This window comes from Strix aluco, chromosome 5, assembly GCF_031877795.1.
Source record: "Strix aluco isolate bStrAlu1 chromosome 5, bStrAlu1.hap1, whole genome shotgun sequence".
In the NCBI taxonomy this organism is placed as follows: Eukaryota; Metazoa; Chordata; class Aves; order Strigiformes; family Strigidae; genus Strix; species Strix aluco.
Genome location: NC_133935.1, coordinates 74,403,770 through 74,429,185, shown reverse-complemented (window position 1 = coordinate 74,429,185; position 25,416 = coordinate 74,403,770). Strand labels below are relative to the sequence as shown.

Here is a 25,416-nt window from a genome sequence, read left to right as displayed (position 1 = left end):
AGAGCAGAAAACGGCTGCGAGGGGGCATTAGTGAGATGAAGCAATGCTGGGTGCAGAGTGGTGTATGGGGAACACCTGTGTCCTGCAAGGCCCCTGTGGGAAGCAGGAAGAGGTGGGAGCCATCAGCTCCCACAGATGGGAGGAAGGCAACGTTAGGAGTGATGCTCTTTTCATTGCCATTGCCATTTCAGATGCACAGCAGTTGCTAAGCCTCATATGCCTAAAACTGCAGGGCTTGCTGGATACACCAGGTTGTCACCTTCCTGTTCTGACCCAGAGGAGAAGGAGCACAACCAGGACACTGTACCACACCTGTCATTCAGGGCTGCTGCAAACCAGCCTGCCTTCCTGCATGCTTTTCAGCTGGCAAATATCCCAGCACCGTCTTCCCCTTCCTTCTCTGTGAAGGGTTTTTTTCTCTGCACTGCTAATCACAGTCTGCCTTCTGTGCTGAAAGCTCTTCAGGGAAGGAATCTCCTCTTTTTCTTTTACAAGAGTGCACTTAACACTCCTACAGCAACTCAGAAAAATGTTTAAGGGAATAATATAAATTAATGGCAATAATAAATCCTTATATATTGTCCGAAGCCTGCATAAATTGGTTTTGCAGCAATCCTGCAGGAAAGCTGGAAAGGGAAGATGACTGAAATAATACCTTCATTGGACCATGAGCATCCAACACACTCCTTGCTGCACATCAGACAGGTTTCCATGATGGATGGTGGTCACCAAAAACCTAACCCTCTCCTTAGACCCTGGCTTTGCCATCTCCCAAATCTAGCCTCTGTTCTAGCTGCGTATCACCTAACCTCATCAAGATTTTTTCGGTAGTTTGACGTGTAATCTCATAGCTTTGGAAATGGTCATGGGCCTTAGGCACAGCCCCAAATATCTGCTATTTGCCTAGAGAGTATATAGCCATTTAATTAATATTCCTGTGCTCAGGTAAACTAATCATTAAGCTGCAGTTTTGAAACCTCAGACTAAAGCTTCTCCAAATCCTTATCTTTCTGTTTCCCATAAATATGTAACTTGGCACCTCTATCTTTCTCAGAGGCAGAAATGGGATCAATGGTCACAGCTCATTAGCAGGTTTTGATTGACACCCAACATTATAGCAGCCAACCAGTCCAACAGGAGTGAAGGACCCACAGCCTTGCCTTGGCGAGCCCCTGCCCCAGAGGTGCTCTGGATGAAGCCCTCCAGCTGCAGGATCCTTCCTCTCCATGGCGAGCCCCAGCAGCCAGAGCTCCCAGTCCCGGCTCAACCCACTCATCGAATTTTCTCTTACCACCAGCACAAATCCCTACAGAGGGAAAGTTCTGAAAACCCCTGGATGTCCTTTTGCACAAGAGGGAAGCAGGTGGGATTTGTGCTGTTCTCCCAGGTCACACAGCTTTGCCACTGGTTGAAGAACAAGGAAATTCATTTCACACAAAGAAAAGGAAGTTTAAAAGTTTGTATTATTCTGCAGTATTTAAGGTTCACCAGCACTGCTATTTTGTACTGTGTTTTCTGAGATGTTTAAACTGAACTTCTTTTAGATGTTTTAATTATTATGTTATAATTAAAAATCAGCAAATTATTTCAGGAAATTTTATTCATGGAAATGTTGTTTTAACATGCCAGAAGGGACAGAGAAGTGCCATGGCCCTCCTGCTTTCTGTTAGGAGAAAAACTCATTATATGAATTGGGAAATCATTTGGAGAAATCCAGTCTGTTGAAAAAAAGAGCAGAGCTCCATTTCTGTCACACCACTAAAATAAGCCCCATCGTAGCAGTTTCCTTATGCAGAGATCCTGGCTGGCACCTTCAGGAATCTGCTTCAGTATCTTGGCTTTCTCCCAGGGCCAAACTCCTACTCTCTCTCTGCTGCACAGAAATGCAGGCTCGAACTACTGTCAAGCCCGAGCACCACACTTAAATCAGTGACTGGCTCTTCTCAAGCTCGGGCTTGCTCACAGCTCCCCACAGCCCGTGCTGGCCCCAGGCGCTGCCTTCTGCCCTCCCTGATGGCTGAGCCTGGACAAGTAGAGCTTTGTATCAATGTCAACAAGATCTGTGTTCCCAGACCAAAGATGTGCCAATGTCAACTTCTAACATTGCCGAGTGCAAGAAAACTCCTGGAAGATATAAAGCTAGTAAAGCTAGATAGAAACTGTTATTAGCAAAATGAAAAAAACATAAGAATATACAATGACAATCCAAACATTATCTGCCCAGGACCTTATCAAGGAACCTCCACTGACATGGCTGGATCCTCAGAGGGACTCTCAGTAAACAAGTACAGATCAAAGTTTGTAATGTTTTTTTTTTTTTCTGCAAAGACAGTGCAGTGCTTTCTGAGCAGTCTGATCACATGGCTTGAAGGCTGGTGAAACAAACAAAAATACCTACAGAACCTCTGTGTTTCAGGGGAGTAACTGAAAAACAACTCCAACAAATGTGCGGAACATAAAGAAAGTAAAATATTTTCTCATTAAACAGTTAAAGAACAGGAAGAGTTTAGGAATCACTGTTCAGGGACTCCTGTTTAGTGACAGCAATTTATTTGACCATCTGTGTAAAGAAAGACTGCAGCAAACATGGAGGAAATAAAAATAGATGAACAACAAGTAAGTGATTTTGTTTGACTCAAGCCTACAACTCTGTGGAGCAGGAAGCTACTTCATGTGAAAGACGTTATTGATGAAGGCATTTCAGCCTCTCTCCAGTCCTTCCAACAACATACTAGATCTCCCATGCCAGCAAACCTGTCTTGAGACGTGACTCCCATCCCAAACTTGCCAGAAACATCACAAAGTACAAAAGACAAATTGATGAGCCTTCTGGAAAGGGACCACCGGAGGAAGGAGCGTCTCTGTGATGCTCCACAGTAGAAGAAAAATCTGTAGGAGAAAGAATAGGAGGCTTTTTGCTTTGTTTGTTCATTATGATAAAAATCTTCCTTTTCTTGACAGGCACAGAGCAAATATTGAAATGGTGGAAAACACTGCCCACTGTTCAGCAGGATCTGATCACTACCTCTCAGTGTTTTGGTACCCACCTCAAGCGGACACACAACTTCCTCCCTTGTTCAGGGCACACTGTGCTGTGTGTGATGCTAGCAGAGGGGCGGTCGTGCTTGCTTGGCAGTTATGGTGCTGCAGCACCAAGTTGCCCGGCTGAGGGACCCAAAACCTGTTGGTAGCGAGGCGTGGGTAGTGGAGCCATCACCCGAGGGAGCCCCATTTCCATCAGCCCAGGCTGGTGCCAGCAGATGACAGGGATGACAGCTACAACTTGCTCCTTCCTTGGATAGGTCTCTCTTCCCTCTGCCTGTCACTTTCCTCCTGTCTTTCTCATCAACACATATGCATATGTTGTATTCTCAGAGCTGCATTCAAACCAGAGGAAAGCCACCCGAGCCAGGGATTAGGAAGGGTGGCAGGGAAGCTTGAAGCCTGCCCATATTCAGAGTTTTGGAGCCTGTCACTGCCACTGGGTTATATTTAGGTATAGTTGAAGGAGGATCTTTGGGAAATAAGAAAAATGTCAGGCTCTGTTGAGGTGCCTTCTTTAAGCTACTCTAACCCTCATTCTCAGGATTTGCAGCCAAAATTCACCTGCTCCCCCAGGCTGACAAGAGCAGCTAATCTGACTGCCATATGTAGCTTGGCTCACACCTTCCCACTGGGCTGGCCTGCTCCTTGCATCCTTACACTCAGTTTGGTGAGCCCTTAAACTGTTGAACTTATCTTACTGAGCCCTCCTGGGCTGGGGGTGAAATCTTAGACCCACCTTCTGCAAAGCCATTTGATCCCCTGTGAAGGCAGTCCTGGTATACAACTGCTCGCACCAACAGGACTAAAAATACCCATCCTCAAGCTGTGCTCAGACAAGATCTTTGACAGCCTGTTACAAATAACTAATCCAAAACTGCCTAATAATTTGATATTTCAGTCTGAAGATTATCTTCTATGCGTGGGCAGTAGCTTCTCTCTTCATGTCTCCACGCATGCTGTTAATCACTCTGTGCAGGATAATTATAACTCCAGGATTCACACACCTCACTTTGTCCATCTGAGACTTAGGCCTTGAGTCTCATCCAGGTTTACAGTCCCACAGGAGTCAGTGGCACTCATCCATTCTGGGAACCATCCCAAGATGAAATGAGTCACCCCAGGAGGGCCCTGTCCCTCTCCAAGGACTGCCCAGAGCCACACACCCGATGCCTGTCGCTGAGAGGGCTGACGTTACATGAGATGCATCTCCAAGTCCAACCTCCATCTTCTCTCTACTCCCAAAGAATCTCCTCACCTTTCTCAAAATTTCCATCTGGAAGAGAATAGGAACTTGAAGAAGTCAACACCACAAATGGGTAGACTGTCCTGACACACCCTGGGCTCCAGACTTAATTTCCAAATACATCTCTCCTTTCATACCTCAGCACAAGGTGGTCAGACCTAATTGCTCAAACCTTGATTTTCTTTTAATGAATTTGTCTTGACAACCACAATTTTCTCTGGACAATTTTGCTTACAGCTTCAAAAAACATTAACAGCTTCAAAAAGCATCCTGTCTGCAGAAATAAAAGAAAACAACCCAGAAAATAATGTTTCCCTTCCATGTCACTTGTCTCCCCCCATAGCACACTGCCTACAACCAAACAGCCTCTGAATTGACAGGCATTTCCTCCCCCCATGTGTTAGTTTCCACATAGAGCAACAGAAAAAGGGGAAAAAATCAACGTAAGCATAAATTGGATTTTAAAACTACAAGAATTGGCCAGAGTCTGGTAGGGAAGGGCAGGATCTGGCCAGCAGGGCAGTCACTGGGAGCATTAAGTGTGCAAGGAGTGTAGCTTTAGGACTGCCAACGCTCTGGGTTTTTTCTTGTGAGTGACGGTATACGAGTTGTTGATGGCAAAGGTCTGTCCAGCTGTGTGTTGTACACTGATACCAGCAACCTGGCAAAATTGATCTGACTGGATCTTTCAGCCATTTTTCTGTTTCTTCTTGGAGAAGTGTGTCTAATAGCATTCTGTCTGTTTAGTGGTTAACTCTGACCATCATCACCCCTGTGGCCCTGAAACTGTCTTCTCAGATGCTAGAAATGCCCTTGTGCATCCATGAACTGAGCCTTCTGCCTGCAAAACAGCCTGAGCGACCTTTTGATAGACATTTAGAAAATTCTCAAATGCTCCTGAAACCATTTCCTACAGCTCTGGAAACATTTCCTACAGCCCTGGAAACACTTGCTACAGCTCTTGCCCAGGAGTTCAGCTGCTGCCACTAACAGGGTGCACAAAGTACCACCCAGCAGATTAAGTCCTACCATTCCACTCAATTCTGGTTTCACAGGGCTTGCATACCAAATTGGTAAAAACCTTGTTATTTTTTTATGTGATTCAATTCTACTTTATTGCAAGGAAGTGCTGCAGCAAAAGACCCAGCTCAGACACCCTTCTGCTGAGATGAGCTTCTCCTCTAATTCCATAAGGACAAAACCATCACACAATTTTAATCCCAAAGTTTTGTAAAAGTTTTAGTAACTCCTCAAGGTTTGCTGTGTAGTCTCTTTAACCCCTGCCCTCTGTAGCCTTCAGTAGCTGTGAGTGACAGCAGAGCAGGCAGTAGCCTGATCCTGCCTGCTGGTTTGCCAAGAGGAGGAGAAAATGCACTTAGGCAGCTCTGGTGTGGACAGGTCATTTATCACGTTTTGTTGAGAAGATGGTGAACAGTGAAACATTGAAAGACGGCTGCTAGAAAAACAGTTGGGGAACTTCTGTCCGTTCTTCCTTCCATCTCCATAGGGCAGCTTTGTCCCCTCCTTAATGTGTTCAAAACTGCAGTGCACCAGAGCACAACTCATTCACCTCCTGGCCACACAGCTATTTCCAGGATGATCTGTGGACAGCATCTCCAAAACACATGCTGGAGTTTCAGCTTGGACCACCAGGACTCTTAGAGTTTGGAGAGGACCTGAGTTGGTGTCTGGCTGTCTATTGAGAGCACGGTATTTGCCCCAGGGTGTCTCTCTAGGAAATGCATAAGCACCCTCCAATGAGGCCAAGGCAAAGGGTGCTCAGTGCATCAAGAGGGAAAAGGTGCCCACAGCAGGTAGGCAAATGGGAATACACATTTAAAGGCAAATGGGAATACACATTATTCCTCTCTCATCATGTGGAAAACAAAATTGCTCTCTCAGTACACTGAGATAGGTTTTGTTATGTGTTTTAAAGGGAATATCTTCAAAGAAATAAGATTTCACTGAAGCTTCCATTGGCTGCCCCATGCAGCTGGGCATCTACCCACCTTTCATGCCTTTTAATTACACACATCTGGATATTGCCCAGACCCTGAATGCATGTTGCTATTTGAATTTTGGGGTGCAGTAGCTACAGGTGGAGTTTTAATACATGGAACATTGCACCAACCCTGATGTAAACAAAACCATCTCCCTGTGCTTACAAGGAACTGACCCAAATCATAAGCAGAAAGGCGAGAACTCCAAGCACCTCATTAAAACTGAACTTCTCCAAATTTTTTTGGCCTGCTGCCCAGGCAGCAGTGTTATCCAAGGTGCCTCAGCATGTCTGTTTTCACTTGCAGACCTTCAGCAGCAATGTTTCTCTCCACCTTCATCTCCTCCCATACACCAAACACACCACCAGCATTCAAGAGAGATAATGTCACTCTCTAGGCTAGAGGAATACTGTGAAGGCACTGGGAAGAAATCTCTGGTGCTTCATTAGCCCATGGGCTTCTGACAGCTGATGTGGTTTTGGAATAGCACCAATTTTGGTGTGACCATGAATGCCAGTTGCTCTTTAGCTCAGTAATTTTGTGTGTTTGGAGGCAGAAATAAAATATTAACTCTTGGAAAGGTGTTATTTTCTAGATGCCAGTCAAATAAATGGCAAAGAAAATCGTATAAATATGGCTGGTGACAATTAATGGTGTAAAATGTTAAGATTGCTGGAGAGAACATATATTCAGACCTAGAAGGTCTGCCTTTCTCTGTATATTTACTATCAATCTGACTGCCTTTACAGTAACAACATGTAAGGGACTACCTGAAATTCAGTACATGCTTTCTACCTTGGCAGGGAGCAACCTGGAAATCCCTGTGATTCATCTTGAAAACAAAGAAATATCAGTGGCCTCTCTCTGAAAATGTACATAAACACTAAAATGTTGTAAATCCCTCCAGGTTGACTGTACCCCAGCTCTGCAGTCAACAGAAGTGACTGCCCTAATTGAATGGGTCAAATATGAATAATAACTGTGTTGTCAGGATGTCAGCCTAACAGGCAGCCTTTCAAGACTTTAAATAGAGAATTTAACAGCAGAGCACCTAGGTGGTTTGGGTAATAAGGCTTTCACGAAGACTGCTTTCATTAACTGATTTCTAGGCAACAGCACTAGAAAAGGGTTGTAAGTAGGTTAAGAAAAGGAACTTCAAGGAGTCAAAAGCCTATGATGTGATACAAAGTGGACTGAGGGATGTTGGATGTGAATGACTTATTTCTGCCTTATCCAGTAGGCACCTCTGGCATTTATTAAATTTCATTTCCATGTATATAACACCTGTGTGCAAAATTTGTCTAAAGAAATAATAAAGGTTTTAGTATGGTACACCTGAACACTGAGTACTGCTGGAAATCCAATAAGCACTGTTAAGGATTTGAATAACACAGGTACACGAAATTATGATTAAAAATAATTGAAAGAAATGGCTCATTCAGTTCTATTAAGTTTAGATTGTTCCTAGGAGTGTCAGGGCACATGCTCCTCACCATGCAACTTTGACTTTCCCTGGATTTCAGTTTCACCAGCTGTGGATTTTTTAAGAGGCTTACAAAACCCCATATCTCACTTAGCAAATAAGCTCAAGTACTTTTTCTTTCTTTTCTTTTATTTAGTAGTGCTACTTACATATATTAATAATTACCTTATTAATTACATTAGTAACCATATTAATAAAATACACCAAAATTCCAGACTCAGACCATTTTTAATAGATTTTATTTATTACAAATATGTGGATTTCTCATCCATTCTTTATCCTTCACTTTTGCTCCATATTTTAAAGGGAAAAAGGAAGCTCATGGAGCTATCAATAGCAAGTTTTCTTTTACAATTAGAAACTACCATCCCCATTACATACTCACATCATTAAAATGCTTTTACCACAGTGAACACTATATTTTGTATTCATTTTCTGACAAAAGCAAAACTGATCCATTTGTGTTCTGCAGGACCCTCCTTAGCTCACCTTATGCTTCTTGTGTAGTTTAATTGCTACTTTCTAGTCTCAGCAACATCAATTAAAAGTGTCATCTTTGTAAAATATATTTGGACTACAGATACATGCTGAACACATGTAGGCTATAACAAGTCAGAAATTTTCCTCCAAAATAAACTTTGCTTGAAAAATGTCAACTTGTTGGAAGTTGATGGGGGAAGCAGGCACCCAGGGTCCGCAGCAGAAGGGTTAGCCACCACCAGACCTCCTAGTTCATGGTACCACCATCCCAAGCTCTCAGGCCTGGGCATCCTGCTCTGGGGCGTCACTCTCCCTGGTGTCTGTGGGTGCATTAGCAGCAGGCCAAGGTGACCATGAGGGTCAAGGTGTGTGAGGAATTGGTGGGAATGGGAGAAGGTGGCTGCTCCATATAATGTGGGGGGGTGACATGAAATATTTCAGTCTTCTTACAGTAACATTTTTAAGAGTTTCTAGTTCTGAAACTCTTAGTTCACTGACATTTCACAATGAAATTCATTCTTTTTCTTTTATTTTGTGATTTCCCCAAGTTCTGCATTCCAGCAGTCTCCTGCAGAGGTCCCTGCATTATGATGGGGGGAGCGGGTTTGTGATGAAAGTGGCTGTCCTCTTCCCCGGGCTGCAAGCTTGTAGGACCTCTGACCAGTCACCCTTTCACAGGAGGCAATGGGGAGGCTGCCTGCCAAATGACATTGTGGTTTGGTCTGTGATCCAGGAGAGTTTAACTAATGGTGAATTTGCAGACCTCTTTGGTGCCAGAACCTTCTGTTCAATGCCAAATGCTGGAGCAGTCAGGTTTTTATATTTGCGTGTACGTGAGTACTTATAAACAGACTTTCTCATTAAGCCCCTGTTCTTCCCTCTGGCACCGACTTATGGGCAGTCACCTCCAGCAAGGAGGGGGGAGCCTTTGTCACCCTGCTCACGGTGCCACCGCAGATGGTGTCCGCTCTCCTGTGTACGCAGCTCTGTTTACAGTATATGGAAACTGGATGGGTGAGAATTAGTTTTTAAGAGAGAGTTTGGGTTGAAAACACCTCTGTCCTCATTGGGGTCTGCTTCTTTGAAATTTAACACAAGGTATTACTGCATCTTCTTTATGAATGTAGATTGTGTGCTCAGGGGAGTGAAAGAAATTATTGATACGGAACAGAAGTGTCAGGATTTTGACTTGATTCATGATACTCACCTAACAAATGTCATTCTTGCCCCATACACATTGTATCTTTATTTTCATATTGTTCAAACTTTAGACGAAACAATCTCAATATTTTGACTTCCCATGTCGATTAGCTGATGAAAACTGATGTATAAGAATTCCAGATTACAAATCCTTGTCATAACTGAAGATTAAACTTGTCATTTTTCATGATAAATGGAAATGCAAATAATGAAGTGTATTAGAATATTGATCAGAGGCTTGCCCTGAGCCAAGCACAGCGTGAACATCTTTTCGTTTGCTGGCAGTAAACCAGCTTCTCTCTTCTCTCTGTTTTGCACAGTCCTACTAAGCCAATCTTCACTAGAATGAGCACAAAACAAAACGAATAACAGCTTTTGTACATCAACATTAAAATGGGAAGAAGCTTGGGAAAGGGCCTCCGACAGAGAAGAACGCTGATGAGTGCAAAAATGCCTGATGGGTAAGCGCCACCTTCTAAACATAGATCAGCCAGACGTGGAAGTGATTTTCAGAAGAGAAATGCAATCATGGATTACACACCAGCTCATTAGAAACTGTTGCTGAATGCAGCATCCAGAAGACATGCATGAAAAGTCACATTTGGGGAATAAATTAAAAGGGGTGTAGTTGTTGCTAGATAAACATATGTAATATATATGCATTCAAGAGGTTTGTAAATGTCATTTTTTTTATTCGGACGGAAAGCAAAAAGCTTTAAAACCTTTCACAGTAGAGAGGCAGTTAACTCCAGACTATTCCTATCCCAGTAGCCAAGAAGCTGATAGGACATCTCTTAAATTAGCATTTATAATAGACTCTCTGAATGTTTCCATCACCTAGTGGAAAAAGCATAACTTTTACTGCTACATTGCTGCACTTCATTTACTTCACTGTATAATAAGTTGACTAAAACTGTAAAGCTTCTCAATTTTTACTGCATATGTGTTCCAATTAATCTATGTCTGTAACAAACTTGACTGAAAAATTATTTCTGACTTATATTCTAGTTCTATGAAGCATATATACTATAAGATATGTCTGACTGAATATCATAATACTATAATTTCCCAAGACACATAGAATTGTTTGTATTTGAAGTGACAAAATAAAAGCACTTGATTTCTTTTTTAATAGGAGAAAGTAATTTACCCCTTAAATGTAACATACGGCTGCTCACTGCAAGGGTGTTTCTATTCTTTTCCTTGTTCTGCCATATAACCGCTGAGTGACACTCTCTGGCCTGTGCTAATGCCAATCAGGTGAAGTGATCTAACAATCCCTTCTGGCCTTAAACTCAATTCATAAATTAAGAGACTAGTAAACAAATACACATTGCAAATAGCTACGTGAGGGCTGAGTGTGTGGAGCCTCGGGGCATTGGTGGGGCTGGTGCTTCCGCCCCACGGGGGCTCAACAGGTCACTCCCCAAAGGGCACCCTCATTTCCAGAAGCCACTGAGCACTAACACAGGGGGAGGCACAAGATATCAAGAAAGATATCATAGCGAAAGGCCTGGATGCCAAGTGCCAGGCACAGAGCAATGGAGGGAAGCAGGGATCCCCTCTCCTCTGCTCCTCTCCAGTACCTCCCAGCATGGCACGCATCTTCTGGCTCAGGACTGGGTAGGAGCATGCTGTTCCCTACATTTCTTCTACCCTCTCCTGCATATTGCAGCTGAATCCAGCCCAAAATGAGCACTGCAATGCTAATTTCTTCAGATTTTTTAAGCCTGTTGCTTCATTCTTTGGCTTTTGGGGGAAATGGTTAAAATAATAATTCATTGCTAATGTTGATCCCAAATAACACAATACACTGAAGACATGAGTAAAACGTGAGTTAAAACTGGTTTTTGACTATTGGCTGCACAACACAAATTATTCCAGAATTTAGTGCATGATCTCTTATCTTTTATTTTTGAATGAAAAACTTATCTTTAAACAAACTGTCAATAAATAAATACAGGGAATTAGATAACTCTTCTATCTAACTACCAAGGTACCAGTGTGGCACTGCTTATCTTAGAGACTGAACGCTGCTGTGGATATCTACCAAGCAAATTCATGTGTAAATCTGGGTGGCATTTTTTTAAGAAAACTTGTTTTAATCCAAATCTGCTCTCATAACTGTGTGTAGGAGACTCCACTGACTTCCACAGGACCAGGTTTAGAGCTGGTCAAAAACCCCACCCAGATCAATCAACCACCATAAACATATTCCCAGTACCCACTGCTGACCTGAAGGGGATGGAAGGTAAAAATAAAGTAGTTTACACATGAGGCTGCATAAACTCATTAAGGTCCCACTTCAGACAGGTTTTTAAGTCTGTGATTAGTCCAACCAGTGTCAGCTGGAAAACCCACATTCCTTAGGGCCGCATGCATTCAGGAGTCATTGTTAAATGGTGTCTCTGTGAAGCCCATCCTCATTCACTGCTCTTGTTGGCTCACAGCCACACTCTCACCTCAAAAGCCTGTGAAAGGGTTTGCTATCTGGATGTGCTGTCGTATCACCGTGTTCATTTGCTCCTTAGGTTTACCTCTATCCCACATTATGGCAGTCATGGCACTTCTGCTGTGACAAAAAATCAGAAATCACCGAAACAGGTTTTCTCTGTATTACATTATTTTGTTATGGGCTACTAAGTTTTGCATCATGGTGGCTGTGTAATGTAAAAGCCCTTTCTAAATATACTCAAATGTTGCAAAAAAAGTGTCATCACAAGACCTCACAACCCTGTCAGGGCAGCTCAGTGAATATGTACCATTTGTACACAGTCAGAAGGAGAGATGTATCAGGATGTACATCACTAAATGTTGACTCAGTATGAATAGTATGTTTTACCTTTTTAAATGTTACTGCTTTCCCATCCCACTCCATTGTAACTTGTCAATTGTAATTTTTTTTTAAGTCAACAAACTGTAAAGAAAACTGTTGAAATACCTGATTTTCTGTAAAAAGTAATAACAATAATTTTTGTTACTTTAAAGTATGCTTGGTATTAAAGTACCTAATAAAGTTCAACAATGAATTTTGTAGCATACAAATAAAGTGTGATAGTGCTTTTTTCCAGCTCATCTGTGGTAACAGCTGCTGTTGTTAGGATTACTGTCCTCCTAAACACAAGCCTGGCTACCCCCTACACACCTGTACCTACACAGATCCCTAAGGTATGTAAAGTTCAAGAAAAATCTGATCCCTTAATGAGTGCAGGGTATCCATGGGTCAAATTAACAGTATAAGAACCTTGTTGGTTAAGGTAAGTCATCTCCATCCTCTGGTACCTGACTATATACATATGGGCAACAATATAAAGTTCCTGATTACTTTGGTAAAAAAACTTAGCTTTTAGTAAGAGAAAGGAGACTGTAAATTATTTAGGAGTTAATTACAGTTAAATAGAGAACTGCCAGGTTTGTAGGATGATGAAGTCCTTCTGGTTCATTTTTATAGGCAACGCATTTCAGTTATTCCTAAATAGATTGGAAAGCTCAAACAAGTTATTTGGAGGACACAGTAAAGCCCCAAAATTTATTTCTTTTAATTTCACTGCATGAAGTTACACTGGAGCCATCAGGGGCTGTCACAGCTGTACATCATCATCCCAGAGCTTGCACCAACAAGAGGTAAGTACTTTCTTGTCAAATAGATACTGGATTTGCTTCCATGATGCTGATGCAGTAGTATCTGTGTTTGGAGATGATCTAGAAATGGTTGTGACTGGGGTCTAATTATTTCCAAACTCCCAGGCTCTGCCAGATTTCGATCAGAGTAACGGACCAGCTTCCCTCACACCATCCAGCTTCCCCTGTTCTAGGTAGGAAAATGTAATGCTGGGCCCAGCAGCTTTCTGTCCATTTTCACTCTGCTAGTCTGACGTCCTTAAACATTTAAAAGTTTTAGTAGTTTCAGCTGATTCCTTAAGGATTTGAAATGGAATAAGAACTAGAAAATTTAAAATTAAAAAAAAAATACAACACAAAACCCAAACAAAAAGAACCCCACATGTTTGTCCTGACTAGTTTATATGTTGAAAAGCCAGCCATATGCTGAGGAGCTTCTGAGACAGTGCCAGAAAGCAACATAGGTTTTTTTCCCATGTGCTAAAGTCTAGAGGTTTACACATTTCTCCTTTCCAAAGAGCTCTGTGCAGAAGGGAACAGTTTTGCCTGCTGTTGGAGTAGCTGGCAGTACCTGCATACATTATCCATGCTTGCAGCCATTCCACCTTGATCTCTGATCCTCATTGGCTTACATTAATATTTTGAGAAGATACTTTCATGGAAGACCCAAAATTCTGCAGAAAGCAGAATATGTAGTTTAAAAATTTATGCTTTTCTCTTTATATCAAACAACATTAGTCCCGTGCTGCCAAATACACAAAGCCAAGGCTCACAGTGATCAGATACTGCCATGACACCTTCTATTACCCATCTGTCTCTCTCAAATTTTTGCTTAGCGTTACTTCATACTGCCTTCTGAAATGCCTTTTACATTTTAAAAAGTAAACTGATATATCTTTCCCATCTTCAGATAGTCTCATAGCACCACTGTGGGCAGTTACATAGCTTTTCCACTTCACAAGGTGATGAGGAAAGTATTGCCTGTGCAAGAGACAAATAAAGGGAATAAAGTATAAGCAGGCACATTGTGCTCATCAACTCCCAAGAGGAGTTGTGGCCCCTAATGGCCTACAAGACACTAAAAAGCTCCTCTCCTTTAGGAGTGGTTCCAAAAGTTGCTGCAAAACACTTCCCAAGACCACTGGTGTAAGACCAGCCTCCGAGTTTGAACATCAGCTCAGTCACCTGGGAAAAAAGCCTGGAAGGAAAGATGCTCCAAAAAGCTAGGACCTGGGACTGAATTTACCTTCACCAACTGGTTTTAAATAAGCATAACAATATGGATTATCACTTCTGATTATGTCAAGTGCAAGTTAGCTTTACATTAGCTTAATATAGCTGTAAGAATTCTTAATAAGGAAAATTATGTATTAATAATTGTTAATAATTATTAATCTATTATCTTGCTATTTCTTAGGGAAAAAACTGAAATAAAGATTGTAAAAATCCTATATGTTAGACTTTGATATGATTATCACATATTTAAAGGAATATTTCCACAGTTTTAACAGCAGAAGATGCTCTAGAATACCAGTTACATTACAGTTACACAGACTCAGGATTTCCTCATCGAGTCTTAGCACAAAAAGGGTCTCTGCCATAGAGAAGACCAGGCACATCATTACTTTGACGATTCTCAAACATGGCCTTCTCACAAGATGCCAGGCGAAGAACTGGGATGTCAGCACAAATGTCAGGCTTACAGGTATGCAATTAGTACCTTGATTCTCCTTTATCTGACATTATGCCAACACAATGCAGAATTAGTAAAGAGCTAGGTGGGAGACATTTAAGTTTGAAAAAGAAAACTAGCTCTCCTCTCCATTTGCTTCAATTTTTTCCATTAATAAATGAAATTAGTTGGAGTGTCATTGGAATATTCTGAGGCTCAATTAAGTGCCTGCTGTATCTGTTGAGTTTCTCAAATGGCAATTGAAAATAGTGTAAAATATTATGATCCTCAGGCAATGAACTGAGATGGTTGGTGGCATCAAACTAAGGGAGATTTCTGGAAGAGCTTTTAGGCTATACGCTGCTCTGTGTGTCATCAATAAAGGAGCTGGTTCAGTTAGTATAGCTGAGTTCCATATATGCTTCAGAAGGATAAGGAATAAAATAATTCAGAAATTCTGAAAGAGCTTCCAGCACACTACATGCTACCACTGGTGTTTGGTTTGGTTTTTTTTTTTTTTAATCTGCTGTAATTTATTATTAAGATCCTCAATTACGCGTTTTAATGAATTTTGCATTAAGTAATGTGAAAATTCTTCAGCCACAAGACACTTTGGGGCCGCTGGAAGCCCTGGAGCGGCTGTGCGAGAGCAGCGCCCGGCAGCTGTGGCTATAGCGTGTGTCTGTGCTGCCACCTGGTGGGGGCGTCCTGACAGCACCCGCTGACCGGCAATGTCCCGACCGCACGCGGTTGCAGGGAGAGACCCGACGGGACTCAGATGCTGGGTATGTCCCAAGGGCACTCGGTAGCCGGGAGAGTGCCGAGGGCACGAGGCTGCAGCGGTGTCCCAATTGTACACGGTTACCAGGAGCATCCCAACAGCACTCGGTTGCCAGGAGAATCCCAAGGGCACACGGTTGCTGGGAGAGTCCCGATGGCACCCGGTTGCCAGGAATGTCCTGATGACATGCAGTTGCGGGGAGAGTCCTGATGGCACATGGTTACCGGGAGAGTCCTCGGTTGCCGGGAATATCCCAAGGGCACAGTTACCAGGAGAGTCCTGAGGGCAGGCAGTTGCCGGGAATGTCCAGACAGCACGCGGTTGCCACCAAAGTCCTGAGGGCACTCGGTTGCCACGAGAGACCCTACAGCACTCAGTGGCCAGCAGAGTCCCCACGGCACTTGGTTGCTGGGAGAGTCCCGACAGCACTTGGTTGCTGGGAGAGTCTGAGGGCAAGCGGTAGCAGGAGAGTCCTGACGGCATGCAGTTTCCGGGAGAGTCTCAGTTACCGGGGATGTCCCAAGGTCATGTGGTTACCAGGACACGGTTGCCGGGAATGGCCCAAGGGCACTTGGTTGCCAACAGAGTCCTGATGGCACTCGGTTGTGGGCATGTCCCGATGACGTGGTTACCGGGAGAGTCCCGAGGGCACTCGGTGGCCAGGAATGTCCAGCAAGCGGTTGCCGGGTGAGTCTCAAGGGCATGCGGTTGATGCGAGAGACCCTACGGTTGCCAGGAATGTCCCAAGGTTGCAGGGAGAGTCCTGAGGGCACTCGGTTGCCACAAGAGACCCTACGGCACCTGGTTGCTGGCAGAGTCCCGAGGGCATGCGGTTGCTGGGAGAGTCCTGAGGGCACGCGGTTGCTGGGAGAGTCCCTACGGCACGCGGTTACCACGAATGGGCACGCAGTTGCAGGGAGATTCCTGAGGGCACTTGGTTGCCAGGAGAGACCCTACGGCACTCGGTTGCCAGGAATGTCCTGAGGGCACACGGTTGCTGGGAGAGTCCTGAGGGCACGTGGTTACCACGAATGGGCACGCGGTTGCAGGGAGAGTCCTGAGGGCACTCGCTGCTGGGATAGACCCTACAGCACGTGGTTGCCAGGATGTCCCGAGGGCACGCGGTTGCTGGGAGAGTCCTGAGGGCACTCGTTTGCCGTGAGAGACCCTATGGCACGTGGTTGCCAAGATGTCCCGAGGGCACGCGGTTACCAGGAGAGTCCTGAAGGCACATGTTTACTGAGAGACTCTCGACGACACTCGGTTGCCAGGAATGTCCCGAGGGCACGCGGTTGCTGGGAGAGACCCTACCCACGAATGGGCACACGGTTGCAGGGAGAGTCCTGAGGGCACGCAGTTGCTGGGAGAGTCCCTATGGCACGCGGTTGCTGGGAGAGTCCTGAGGGCACTCGTTTGCCGGGAGACACCCTACAGCACGTGGTTGCCGAGAGAGAGTCCCAAGGGCAGGCGGTTGCTGGGAGAGTCCCGATGGCACTCGGTTGCTGTGAATGTCCTGATGGCACATGGTTTCCGGGAGAGTCCCAAGGGCACTCGGTGGCCGGGAATGTCCAGCAAGCGGTTGCCGGTGAGTCTCAAGGGCATGCGGTTGCTGGGAGAGACCCTACAACACGCGGTTACCACGAATGCCCCGAGGGTTGCCAGGAGAGTCCTGAGGGCACTCGGTTGCCACAAGAGACCCTATGGCACGTGGTTGCCGGCAGAGTCCCGAGGGCACGCGGTTGCTGGGAGAGTCCTGAGGGCACGCGGTTGCTGGGAGAGACCCTACCACGAATGTGCACGCGGTTGCAGGGAGAGTCCTGAGGGCACTCTGTTGCTGGGAGAGACCCTACAGCACGTGGTTGCCAAGATGTCCAGAGGGCACGCAGTTGCTGGGAGAGTCCTGAGGGCACACGGTTGCAGGGAGAGTCCTGAGGGCACTCGGTTGCCACAAGAGACCCTACAGCACGTGGTTGCCAGGATGTCCCGAGGGCACGCGGTTGCTGGGAGAGTCCTGAGGGCACGTGGTTGCCGGGAGAGACCCTACAGCACATGGTTGCCGGGAGAGTCCCAAGGGCAGGCAGTTACCAGAGTCCCGATGGCACTCGGTTGCTGGGAATGTCCCGATGGCACGCGGTTGCCGGGAGAGTCCCGATGGCACTCGGTTGCTGGGAATGTCCCAAGGGCACACGGTTATATGGAGAGTCCCCAGCACTCCGTTGCCAGCAGAGTCCTGAGGGCACATGGTTGCCGGGAATGTCACGGGCACTTGGTTGACAGGAATGTCCCGATCACATGTGGTTGCCGGGAGAGTCTGAGGGCACACAGTTACCATGTATATCCTGACGGCACGCTGTTACCGGGAGATTCCCGATGGCACGCGGCTACTGCGTATGTCCTGATGGCACTCAGTCACCGGGAGAGTCCTGACAGCACTCGGTTACCAGGAATGTCCTAAGGGCCCTCGGTTACCAGTAATTTCCTAATGGCACTCGGGTTAGTGGGAGTGTCCTAACGGCACCCAGTTAATGGGACTGTCTTAACAGCACTTGGTTATCCAGAATCTCTTAACGGTACACGGTTAATGGGAGTGCCTTAGCAGCAACTGGTTAATGGGTGTGTCTTAATGGCACTTGGGTAATGGGAGTGTCCTAATGGCACTTGGTTAATGGGAGTTTCTTAAGGGCATTTGGTTAACGGGAATGTCCTAATGGCACTCAGTTAACGGGAGTGCCTTAACAGCAACTTTGAGGCTGTACTTGGAGATCAAGGTAACAGAACCAGTGCACACGTAACCTCCTGTGCCTCCCAGAAACAGGGCAAAAACCAAGAGGTGAAACTGTCAGTGTATTAGCTCTGGACAGCTATCAAGTTTGAGAACTTCTACATTTTATTTGAATTTCTGAAGACTGAAGAGAATAAGCTCCTTCTCTAAATGTGGATGAGAACTTTGCCTAACTTTTTTAAAGCATTTTCCAGAGCTATGCAGTCCAGTGCTCCCCAGGGATAGGTTTCTGCATTTCCCTCATGGCACAGACACTAATCCTCTATTTACCCTCTCAAGGAACAAGTGGGTGATGATGACATTGTCTTCCCTCTTGGCATATGACTTCAGTCTTTCAGTGATGGTATATGTGGCTTCTCTCTGTTCACTGTAATCGCATCACTTTATGAGAGAATATTTAGCAGCCTTCTACTTTTTCCAGTTTGTGGATCCCTAAAAATTTTCCAGATCCCTTTCTAGATTTCATATACACACATGACCCTATAGAATATAAGAACAAGTGATCTTTTGTATATATCTCCTAATAGCCATCTGTGCATCCTCAGACTGAAAATCATTGTTCCAGAAACATGCCTTCTGGGACTCCGTGCATTCCTATACCCCCTTTCCCAAAAGTTGCTAATTCCCACTATTTTCTTCACTATCCTTCCCTTCTCTCAGTTTTTCCCTACTCAGATGTTATCTAATCCATTGAATCCCTTACCCAGAAAAACATGATGCTTAAAGCTGGTTTGGGGGAAAGGGATCATACAGCATAACATGAAGTAACTGGTAGGAGGACTCTCAATCACCTGAAAAGGCTGGAGAATGCTTTTATGATGGTTAGCTAAGAAGAAACAAATAATCTGTCAATCATATCTGAAAATCTAAATCCTGCAGAGCAGAATAATTTGTTCACGGGGCCCCACTCCTCAAGGAACATGGTGACTCAGCAGGGTGAAGACCACCTCCAAGAAACAGACAGGACACTAAAGCTACAGAAAAATCTCAGGGGTTGAGCCCACCTACAGGGCAATGTGAATTATAGAGAGACAGAGCAGAAGAGAGGAATCAGGACCAGGAGAGCCAAATGGGAGACCTGAAGAATAGAGTCTCCTATTGCCATGCTAGAGAATCCTTCCTAAATCCCATAGCCTTTCAGACCCACTCTCAGCTCCAGCATAAACTGGGCAGGAGGCCTGTCACTAAGACTCTGAGTGAGAGCATGAAATGGAGGGACAGAAGAGCAGAAGTAGCAGGCATCAGAAAGAATGGAATAGTTAGGTAGCTTAAGTCAAACCACTGTACCAGAAGATAACTATAACTGATCAGCATTCCTCCAGAGGTTAATGAGGCTACTGAAATAATGAGTCTGAGATGATACTAAACATAGTACTGATGAGCTATGGTCATGCAATAGGAGACTCGTGAGCATCTTTAAAGGTGACAGAACATGGAAAATTTATGGTCCCTAAAGGAACAGGACACCAGATTTAGGCCATCCTAGATAGCATTTGCTCTGATCATACTAAAATCTGATTAACCAGGCTGAAGTCTGGGAGCGGCTAAAGGCCCTAATCCCAGAAGAAGAAAGCAAGGACTTTAGAAGCCATTAATACATTAACCATGAGCAAAAGTGTGCTGTGAGGGTGCAGCAAGACCACCAGACTGTGGCAAGCATACCAGTAGCAATGAGTCCTTCCTCCCTGCTGAGGCTGTGCAGCCTCCCACAATCCCAAAGTGATGTCCCCAGGCCCCTACCATTCCCTGGTAACTCCAAGGGAGTGTCTGGAGAACAGGAACTGTTGACAGAGCCATCGTGCTCAGGCACAACCCGAGGAAGGAAAAGGTCGGGGATGTGGCAAAGCCCAGAAAAGTGAACTGGAAAAAGTCCAAAGTCAACACTGGCGTTTGGACAGGGTTTCTAGCAGAGAAGCTCCCAAAACAATAAGGAAAGTATCACCACACACATACGTACCATGCATTTTATACTAAGGCACCTGATAGTCTTCTCAGAGGCCTTAGACAACAGGCCTCCAAAATGAGTTTGTAAAATAAAATGACACTGCATATATTTAAGCCAACCACATGTCTCTGCTTGCTGCTCTTGCAAGATGGGAGTCACTGCTTTGTGTTGGGCTCTGAGGAACTACCATGCCAGGCAATATTCTCGTTTGCCAGTCAATCGTCATTGGACTGTGCTTTTGTTCCAAAGGAAGACCACACCTCCAGCTGTCACCTTACCAAATAAAATATGCTCTTATATTTCTTCCCATTTTGCTGCTTCTCTACCTTTACAGGCTCCTCCAAAGTAGATGAACAAAATAGTAATAATATCAGTACTTGGCACCCGTGAAAAACTCACAAATACAACACGTTTTACTGCTTTTCAGTGGCATGAGTTTTTTCCTTTTTACAAGAATTATGGAGGGATGAAGTGGCTGGACTAAACTTATGCAGACTGGAAAATGCAGGGGAAAATCTCAAAACCTGAGATCCATGCCTGAGAGGCCTGGAGTCAGAGCAGCACAGGAACACTCATATTGGAGGGGCCTTCGGAGGCTTCTAGTCCAATCTCCTGCTCCTTGGAATCAGGGCTCTATCCAGGCTGGTCTTACAAACATCAGTGGTGAAGAGTACATGGTGTTTCTGAGCAACCTGCTGCAATGCTTAATTAGCCCATAAATGAGTCAATAATTAAGTAAGTATCAACCAGGAGACACTGATACATGATATCAGAGCAGCTGCTATATGTATGTCTCCACTCTCAAGGGAACCATTCCAATCTTCTTACAGTATGTTTTTAACTCTAAGGCATGTGCACAGAGGTCAAATTTTAATATATTTATAGGCCTAATTTGTCATTGGTGCTGAATTATATTATTGCTGTAGTTGGAAGGGACATATTTCACCTAAGCTTGTCCATCCTACCTGTAAGAGCTAAAACCAGAAAGCTTTATTAATGTGTTGAGAAGTAATAAACATATGTAGACCAAAAGAGAAATTATTGGTCTGTGGCCCTCACACTTGTGCAGTCCACACACTTTCTGCAGAATTCGCCAGCCAGGAAGTCAGGTGGAATTGACATGCGGCTACCAGGCCCATGCCTGCAGCCTGGGCAGTAAATTAAACAACTCTGCCAGCATGCAGTACCTCAGTTTCATGTTGTGTAAAAATACCAGGTTTTGTGAAAACTATTCTGTTTTGCACGGTTAGGTTGGAAGATTTGCAACAGGCTATCAATAAAAACTGAAACACATTGTAATGCAAAGATGCTGTTTTGAAGTCCAGAATGATGTGAAAGAAGCCAAACACAAGTTCTTCGTGCTTTGATGCAACTCGGTGGATATAGGAACACACACGCTGGTTTGGTGGTGTAGAAGATCAGTGTAAATGTCAGTGGCGTCTGTTTCCAGAACATGAATTCTGTTCATCTAGGACCTCTTCTCCACTGGTGGAGGAAATCTTTCCAGACACAGGGAAAGTACTCAAAATCTCAAAACAACTGTGAGTGTTAGACTGTCACAGCCCCTGTTTCTTCCTAGACTTAAGCAATCTCTTGAAGGTAATAAGTCCTCTTTCCTGTTTCTCTGATTTTCTTGTTTCACTATCTCTCTTCTACTTTCTTAGCAAGAATATTGCCAATTATCCAATTTTTTTTTGAGAGAGAGTTTCTGACAACTGGTGTTATTCTAAAAGCCCAAATAACCTATTCTGAACTTCTCAATAAAAAGGTAAGGATATATTATGTTTGTTTTGTTGCATTTGTTGTTTCTGTTGGTTTTTTTTTTTTTTCATTTTTAAGGTGACTTCTGAGTACTCACAGTCATGATGAAAAGCAGGAAAATATGCACATCATGTATTCTAAAGGTTTCTAAGCCAGAAGGCAAACAACAAGAACTCAAAGCTCAACTGTACTTAAACCTCATTATTTTTAAGCCAATCTCATGCTACTTTGTAGTCTGATTCACTATATTTTAATGCCAAGTACTGCAGTAACCAGCTAAAAAGAGCCCTCTTCCCGGCGTGTGGAAAAGAACATGCCAGCCAGATGTCGTCCCAGGCCAGATAATGAAGTAGCACGCAGCAGCAAAAACAAGCTCCTGGTCCAAGCTGCCTGATGTGGTGCAAGCTGGGCACTGCACCAGGAAACAACAACCTGAAGCAGAAATTTTCCCAGTTCTCACTCCTGTTCCATTCTTTTTCAGCATCTTTCTACATTAGGATTTTGCAGATGAGGTTTTTGACCCACAGTCCAGCACTCAACTTGTTGTCTTTGTCTTCTCCTCTTCCCCAGATGCCAGATGGTTAGTATCAGCAAGAGACTTTTTAAGCAAAGGAATTTATTGAATACAACAGGAAGCAAAGGGAAACTTTACAGACTGAATGTTCATTCCAAAAGGTCAAGGGAGGAGAAGTATTTATGAAGACAGAGTAGTCCAGAGCCCCTGTACAGTCCAGACCAAGATTAATTGTTTGCAGATTGAGGTAGCTGGATGAGAAGCCCAATGATACTTCCAAGCCCCCAAAGCCAGTCAATGTCAAGTGAAGGCCCTGCTTCAGTTTTGTAAAGATTTGGGTGTCATCACAGAAGGAAGGGACAGAGAATCTATAGGGTTTGAGCAAAAAAATATTTACTTAGTATGCTGCATGTGTGAAAGATCAGTATGATCCTTTTCTGGGGACTGGTCAGTAATTTTAACTAGGAGAAGATAAGCAGATACATTACTCAAATCAGATGCACTTTCTGTCTCCACGTATGCCAAGCCATGTGGTCTTGCTGGTCCTGGTTCTTTCTTGTGGTATGCAGCTGTTAGTCCACCCTGTGGCCAGGCCAGCTCCATCAGAACTACCAGTTGTCCCAGTATCCCAGTTATGCTTTCTTTACCAGACAGAAGCAGAGAAATTTGTTCATTGGTCTCAGTCTTCAGCAGCTTCATCAAAGCACGAGTCCCAGCCATAATTTTGCCTGGGCTGTCCAACATGCTAAAATCCCAGACAAATCACTGAGAGTGTGGTGTCATGGTTGGCTTATGTCAATCTAAGCATGTTCTACTGTCAAGAGGAGCAGTCCTGCCCTCCCCTGCCTGCTCCTGTCATCTTTCCTGTGTCATTACTAGTGCTGGTGTATCTGCAGTCAGCTGCACCACTGAGCTGGTTAAACTCACTCTATGGTCACATGATTATCCATGCCAAAATACATTGGTGAGCACCAACGTGGGGACTGAAAGGAAAGCCCACATTAGACTGATTTATTTTGTTAAAGAAACATACACCATGACTGTGTGTGCAGAGTAATTCCAGTGTCTCCTGATCCCATGATGACACTTACTGTGCATAGTCTGAACAACCCACCCAGCAGCATTTGCACAGGAGGTCCAAAGCACTCTGGGCATATCAGACTTGAAGGACATGTGCTGTGAAGTCCATCTCTGTGTGACAACTAAGATTACCTAATATGCACAGACTGCACTGGACAACTTTGGCCACTTACATGGATGTGCCTAATGCTCCCTAGAGACAGCAGGAGCACTCATTTACCTATGGGAAGGGCAGTTCCACTTAGGACATCACTTGCATCCATACTTTTGCCTGAAACTTTCCAAATTTCCTACCTTTACCTGACTCTATACTCAGGACTGTTCTGGAAGAAATGCACTGTTGCACCAGGTGAGTCAGATGCAGATGAGTCAGCTGTAAATGCTACCCGTGAGAGGGAAGAGAGGTGACTTTGACTACAGAGGTTTTTAATCTGACAACAAAGCCTTCCATACACTTGGAGGTTGAAGCTATTCACATAGAGAAATATGACAAAAATGTGTAAGTAGGAGGGTCATCCATTGTTAGTACATGCTAAACTGCCTCCATTTCAAGTTTCAAATCAAGATCTTCAGCAAAGCAACATTTGGCCTCGATCAAGGCATTTCTGAGTACAATGGTATGTGTATGAAGACTGTGTATCACCACACATAAAACCCAGACAGCCCTGACAGATAGGCTTTAGCAAATCTTTCTGGTCTTGTTCAAGGAAGGTTTGCCCCTAGCTCTTCCCTCCACCTCACTGCAGGGGTTGCTAAGCCCATCACCGGGCTCACAGAAGGGACTTTGCCATTTAAATATAAAAGTCAGGTGTTTGTCAGAAATTGCCGATTAGGTTGAGTATACATGCAGGACCTGGCCCAGGGGTTGTCCAGTGACTCCTCTGAGAGTATTAACATCAGCAGAGGAGTTAGGAAGGAGGGGAAGAGTCACAGATGGAGTTAGGATGGAGGAGAGGAGTCACAGCTCAGGAAAAGCAATTTAAACTGAAGAAAGGGGACTAATTGGAGTTAATTTACCAGCGCCCTCCAAACAGTTCACAAAGTGGTCTGGCTTTCAGCTGACATAAGATATGTTATGTGAATGTAGGATAATTAACATTATATGACTGAAAAAAAAGTATTTCCAAGTTAGGTTTCTACGAAAGTAACCCCAGTTTTAACTGAATCTTCCTGAGCAAAGAAAGAATTGCAGATTCAAGTTTGAAGTTGTTTGCCATGGAAAGTTATTTACATATAGATGCTAGTGAAATTACTTAAATGCTAATGAGTCAGGAGAAGCAAACAAACTTTGGCCAAGTGTGAAGAACATACACTGCACCAAGCACCATCTCTCCCTCAATACCTTCCCCCAGTTTCCATTTTATCATGCTTCTCTGAACTCCAGGTTCACAAGAAACATGGGAGTGAATCCCATTGAAAACATATTTTCCCCTTGTTTTCCTGTGTTGTATATGAGCAGGAGCAGTGAAAACAATGAAAAGCCAAGCTGCACCCTTTTGCTCTACACAACTTCCTGAAATTTCTCCCAAGCAAGATAAACCAGGCTACAACGAAACACAGGTCACAGTTAAAATAGCATCTGTTTGTTGTGCTGCAGAATTTGGAAACAGTCACATTTTCACCCCATCTGCTTCTCTAGGATAAATTACTTTGTTACCCAGGTGTATAATAAGGTGTAAAGGGGAAATTTAAGAGTAATATCCTCCTAGCTTTTACTAGTCTCACCAGGGAAAAAACAGAAGTACTGTTTTAAACTAAGGAAGGACAAAAAGCACTAAAAAACTGCACAGGAAACGGCCCAGAACTGCA

At 44.2% G+C, this 25,416-nt stretch overlaps 1 protein-coding gene across 2 annotated transcripts in view; it reads left to right on the top strand.

Annotated features, from left to right (window-relative positions):
- LHFPL3 (LHFPL tetraspan subfamily member 3) overlaps window positions 1-12,500 on the top strand; it is a 263,477-nt gene extending 250,977 nt beyond the window's left edge. For both annotated transcript variants that reach the window (XM_074827838.1, XM_074827839.1), the window contains one exon: window positions 9,772-12,500. In XM_074827838.1, the coding sequence (XP_074683939.1) occupies window positions 9,772-9,800 (29 nt within the window). In that variant the 3' untranslated portion in view covers window positions 9,801-12,500. The remainder of the gene's footprint in view (window positions 1-9,771) is intronic.
- The last annotated feature ends 12,916 nt before the right edge of the window (window positions 12,501-25,416 follow it).